The sequence below is a fragment of the Rattus norvegicus genome, chromosome 17 (assembly GCF_021556685.1).
Source record: "Rattus norvegicus strain SHRSP/BbbUtx chromosome 17, alternate assembly SHRSP_T2T, whole genome shotgun sequence".
NCBI classification, from domain to species: domain Eukaryota; kingdom Metazoa; phylum Chordata; class Mammalia; order Rodentia; family Muridae; genus Rattus; species Rattus norvegicus.
Window position 1 is genome coordinate 68,167,146 of NC_141550.1, and position 6,000 is coordinate 68,173,145.

The 6,000-nt window shown below is 45.7% G+C and overlaps 1 protein-coding gene across 1 annotated transcript; it reads left to right on the forward strand.

Moving 5' to 3' along the window:
- The first annotated feature begins 3,535 nt into the window (after positions 1–3,535).
- Positions 3,536–6,000, forward strand: LOC102551575 (isopentenyl-diphosphate delta-isomerase 2-like). Its single transcript, XM_087591960.1, has 4 exons — positions 3,536–3,677; positions 4,445–4,550; positions 5,052–5,181; positions 5,701–6,000. Exons 1-4 carry the CDS (start codon positions 3,536–3,538, stop codon positions 5,998–6,000), a joined length of 678 nt encoding a protein of 225 aa, XP_087448086.1.

The window sequence follows — 6,000 nt, forward strand, 5'->3', positions numbered from 1 at the left end:
GTGATGCTTCTCCCAGCACACTGTCAAGGCTCACTGATTCCAAGGATAATTCAAAGGTGAGTGTAGAACCCATGACGTCTATAGGTTTGCCACATTAAAGACCATGACTAGTATATTCAATTTCCCATCTGAGCAGAGGCATTTCACACTTTGACAGTAATAGATCCTACTGTGAGGAGAGAATGTGATGCAGTCCTCAAAATGTTTCCCTTCCGAGTCTAAAGATGTGGGTTTGATCCTCAGAACTCGGGTACAGATGTAAGGTGCAGGACCAGGTGAGTGGCCCTTGCTGCAAAAAGTACGTGTGAGTCAAGACTGGCGAGCCCACTTCAATCCCCAGAACACACGTAAAGGTGAAGGGAGAGAACCAACTGTGCAATTGTCCTCTGACCTCCCCAACAGTGCTGCGGCACATTGCACTCCCCATATTAATGATTGATGTAATCATTTTGCTGTAATCAATCACAGTATGGGGCAAAGACAGGGGAACCCTGGGGCTTACGACTTCCTCAGTCTAGCCTGATGGATGAGACAGTGAGAGATCCTGCTCCCAGGAGTCGGCTGGTGCTTGTCAGGCCGGCACCCACCTTCCTATGGTCTCTCTTGTACACATACAATCTCCATATGGAGCTGAACATGTGAACCTGCACATACATGTACACACGCATACAGCACACACATATAACACACACACACACACACACACACACACACATGCTGAACCACCGATTTAAAGAATGCCCTACAGGTCCTATGGTGACGTTTTGAACTGAAGTTTCTTCTTCTCCAATGACTATAGCTTTGTCAAGTTGACATCCTGCTAGACAGCACAACATACAAAATATTTTGACTTTTCTACAAATAATATTTTCCAGTTTCAGGAAATAGAGATGGAGGGAGGGTGTGTGTGTGTGTGTGTGTGTGTGTGTGTGTGTGTGTGTGTAAAATAAAAGCGAGGAAGTGAAGAACCAACAAGATCATTGTCAGGCAATCTGGAGTCCCTAAATAAATTTAAGGTCTACAACCCTCACCAATTTTACATACATACAAACATACATACACACACTCAATATTTATTTATTGTTAGTAGAGTCACACAGAGCTAGGAGCCACTGTCAACTTTAATATGTATATGTGATCATTTTAGGGGCAGGAGCAGATGGCTCGACACTTAAGAGTGCTCACTGCTCTTCCAGAGGATCTCAGGTCAGTTCCCAACATGCACCTACATGAGAGCTAAAAACCATTTGCAGCACCAGCTCCAGGGGATCTGATGCCTCTTCTGACCTCTACCTGTTCCTGCATTGCAAATGTTGTGTGTATGCAGGCCAATACACATAGACACACACACACACACACACACACATACACACACAAACACACACAAACACACACATATACACACACACATAAACACACACACATGTACACAAAATAAAATAAGCACATATAAAATGTGATCAGTCTTGGTGTTACCTTTAGGATAAGTAGCTTTACTCCTTTGGGCCAGTGCAGAGGCTCCATGTAAGTGACCACAGCCTATGTATTTTATTTAACCAATAACTTGGCTAAATAGCCAAATTTATTCAACATATTGTATATATGTTTAAATTTTTTACATTTCAGCTGAGATTACAAAGACATTATATGAATAAAACTTAGAAAGGACTGAATATTTTTTCTGCAATGCAAAAAGAAGTCAAGCCTTGAAGAATCTTTAACACAGTGTGGCTCTTTCTGTAGACAGGCCCGTCCCAGTGTTAACTGCAATTTCCCTTCTTTTACTCTGAAACAGTAGAGAGCCATGTGTTTTCCAGAGAAAGAAGACAGACCACTTACACCATGTAATGGCATTCAAACACCTACTTGGTGAAACTTCAGTCATCTGCTACATCCCGGTTGTTGGAATAAAAGCTGAATTCAGCGGGTGGAGGGGAGAGAGGAGATGGGCTGGGGCAGGAGATCACCCTAGTTCAGACCTACAGGGAGGGATGTTAAGACTTTCCTTAAGACTCCACTGCATCTTCTCAAGTGTTAGTCTGAGAAGGCTACATGGACAGAAGTAGACGCCTGAGTGAGTGTGCATGGCCTGCCAGGGAACGGGATGTGAGCATGCATGTACCTGGAGAGTGTGACGGGATGCGGCTGGGTAGGTGGCCTCCATACATAGTCTCTACTCCAGGCACTGATGCTTCTGATTTGGGGCCTTCATTCATTTAATTTTGTGTGCATTGGTGTGAAGTTGTCAAATCCCCTGGAACTGGAGTTATAGACAGTTGTGAGCTGCCTTGTGGGTGCTGGGAATAGAACCTGGGTCCTTCAGAAGAGCAGACTGTGCTCTTAACCTCTGAGCCATCTCTCCAGTCCCGCTGCTTTTTCATTTTAAATTTAGTTTATTTAGCTCTGCTCTGACATGACTACTGTATTGGAGATGAAAAGCATCTGACATCACTAAGGACTTCTGTGTTCCCAACATGTACAACTACCTAATTCAAACTGCCGCCTCAGCCTTTTTATATTATTTATTTTATGTGCTTTTGGGGTTAAGTGCAATCAAGACTCGTAAATAATTTTACAGTGACTTGGGCCCCTGAGATCTCAGATAAACTACAGAGGAATATTTAATGCATGGATTCCAGAAAAAAAGTTGCAATGCCTGTCATTTTTATTCACCTATGCTAATACACTGAGGTAGGCACACCCTCCTTCAGTCTCCAGTGGGAAGGGATTAAGGACCCTACTTGTCACAGAGCCAAATCTGAAAAGGTCTTCCAACAGAATACTACTGTGTTACCCAGTATAAAAGAAGCTGCAGGTAAGGCCGCCTGTCTCCATTCATCCTGGGTTTCAGAGGCTGCACAAGACCCAACTTTGAGAAGGTGAGAGCCTAGGTCTGTCTGTGCCTAATGGTTGGTATCTCAGAGCTGTGCTGTCAGTGTGGTGTGTATCTCTCTGACCCAGGCACTCGTCTCCTGGCTTCCTTAGCATGATCACCCTGTATTGGGAGTGGGCTGCATTGGGGCTTGTGGGAACATTTATTTATCTATTCTGTAGTACTGCAGGATGGGTCTCAGGTCCTCGCTCAGATTAAAGTTCCCTATCACTGAACTCTATTCCCAACCCTGGTGCTTTTGATTTCTCCAATTCTACATACTCTCGGACTTCTTTTGTGAACGGGCAAGTATCAAATAAAAAACATAATCACAAATAAAGGAAGACAAGAGCATGACAATGATGGCTAACAGTAGAGACATTCTTTGGTGGCATTCGTCCAGGAGTGTCCATTGCCCACAGTTAGCTTCATTTGAGGACACTGCTCTCTCTACACAGTGATTTAATCATCATGGAGAAATAAAATTCAGACCATGAGCACTCTCAGTTGCCCGTGTAGCTCACTGTCTGATCATTAAAGCCTCATCCTTCTCCTTACACTTCCATATCTGCGCATGCTTCCGGCGCTGACGTTGGAGGGGCTCACACACCTCTCTCCCCTTATGCTTTCTGTTTATACAAGAGGCCGTTGGTGTTCACAGGTATGTTCCAGGCAAGCAAAACCCACCTGAATGAACTCCAGATAAAACGCCTGGAGGAGATCCTCATTGTCATTGACAAGCAGGACCAGATCATTGGGGCCGACACCAAGAGGAACTGCCACCTGATGGAAAACATCAACAAGGGTGAGTGGAAAGGAGGGTGCCATGTGCAGGCCTGGTGCCATGGGCCACTCTGAGCCATGCAGGGTCAGGAGGCAGCTGTCCAGCGGGTGCTGCTGCGGCTGCTGCTAACTTGATAAGGCTAACACTTCCATCAGTGCACTGGGTGATGCAGACTGTGACTGCTGCCTCGAAGGGATTGGGAAAGTCAGAAATTGTAGACAAGCTGGGGGTGGTGCTGTACATCTTTACTCCCAGTAGAGAAGCAGAGACAAGTTATCTCTGTGAGTTCAAGGCCAGCCTCTTCTCCATAGGCAGGCCTGTCAGGTCTATATGTGTCTCCAGGAAAAGGGGTTGGTGGGAGACACCCCACTGTGAGCCCTCTAGGTGCCTCATGTGTCCCAACTTCCAGGCATAAGCAGTGCCTCTATGCCACTGGGCCATCCATATGCCTGCACAGTGTGGCCAAAGCAGCTAGAACATACTTTCAAGATTATAGCTTTAGATTCACACAGTGGGGCTCAGCCTGCCTTGCAAGGCTTACTTTACTTCTTGGCTCTCTAGCTTTTGTTTACAAGTGGAGGAAAACTGCAGTACTCACTTGCAGACTTTCTGTGTGTAAATAAATACTGAATCACCAAATGCCAATCGACTGGCATAGGTTCTATCCCAGCAAGAATCACCAGCCACTCCTGGTGCCATCATCCTGAGTTGCATGAGACTGAGAAAGAGATGGATATGCAGACTCCATGCTGACTCCAGCATGACCCTCGCACATGCTCACTTTGCAGGCCTGCTACACCGAGGCTTCAGTGTGGTCCTCTTCAACACACAAAACCAGCTCTTGGTTCAGCAGAGAGCAGATGCCAAGTACACTTTTCCTGGTGAGCCACCCAGGTCAACCCCAGGGAGCACTGGAGTCTAACTTAGGGTTTGGGAACCTGACAGGGATGTGAGAGAACCCATCTGAGCACTCTTCCCTCCTAACCCCGTGTGTGTGTGTGTGTGTGTGTGTGTGTGTGTGCGTGTGTGTGTGTGTGTTTGAGCGTGTGTGTGTGTGTTTGAGAGAGAGACAAAGAGAGAGAGAGAGAGAAGAGAGAGAGAAACAGAGAGAGAGAGAGAAGAGAGAGAAACAGAGAGAGAGAAACAGAGAGAGAGAGAAAAGAGACAGAAAGACAGTCCCACTGCCACTAGATACAATGAAATTAAATTCTAAGCATTTTGCAACTCGAATCAAGCTGTGAGATTTTATAATCTACTATTTGCATATAGAAGAGCTGATACTGATAAAAGTCCAAGGTGAACCCACTCTCTACACTAACTATGACCAGGAAGGAAATTGCTCCTATTCAATAAAGAGTGTTCTCTCTAAAGCTGCATGCTATATGTTGCCCCAAGACATTTTACAGATTCCTGTTCTAGTCACCCTTTATATGTGCCTGAGGAGCTGGAAGAGGAGGATGCCGTGGGAGTGAGGAGGGCGGCCCTGAGACGTCTGCAGGCTGAACTGGGCATCCCCCAGGACCAGGTACCCACTCACTCAGCATGGGCTCAATGAACTTTTTCATGTGCTCAGGGGTCTGTTTAATACGTAGAATGTCACATGACATTGCTGTCAAGTTTCATCCATCAAAAGCTGACCTAGGAAGTGTCTGCTGGCCTAACAGGGCTTCTGTCTTGCATAGGAAACAATGTTCCTGTGAAGTGCCCAACCCTGGTCCACAGGAGAGGCTATGGAACAAGGCACTGTATTGAAGCTGCTTTTCTTTCCATTCTCAAAAAGAAATCTTTCACATACCTGCATGTCCTAATGCTCAGAGCTGTGTTCAGCCTCATGTCCTGTTCACATGTGGTCTTCATTGTGAATGAAAAGTGAAGCTGTTGTTATAGAAATGGTGCCCTCTTCAATGTCATCTGCCTACACGCTAATAAAGTGCAAGTGCTTCAGAGGCACTCTATGAAAAGGACTGAGCAAAGGAATCAACTGTTTTGTTTTAATCTAAGTTTTATCTATTACTGAATTAATAATGTACCAACTTTGACACAGACTTCCATAATGGACAGCATTTTCATGAACCGGATCTACCACAAGAGTCCTTCTGATGATATCTGGGGAGACCATGAGAATGGCTATCTTTCTGTTGGTGAGGAAGATCCCAGAGAAGTGAGAAGCTACAGCTATATGAGCCAGGAGGACGTGCAGGAGCTACTGGACAGGGGGACCCGTGGAGAAGAGAAGATCACCCCTTGGTTCAGGACCATTGCAGAAGGCTTCCTGTTATCTTGGTGGCCCCATTTAGAGGATGTGTCCCCATTTGTGGAGCCTGACAAGATATATGGGCTGTGA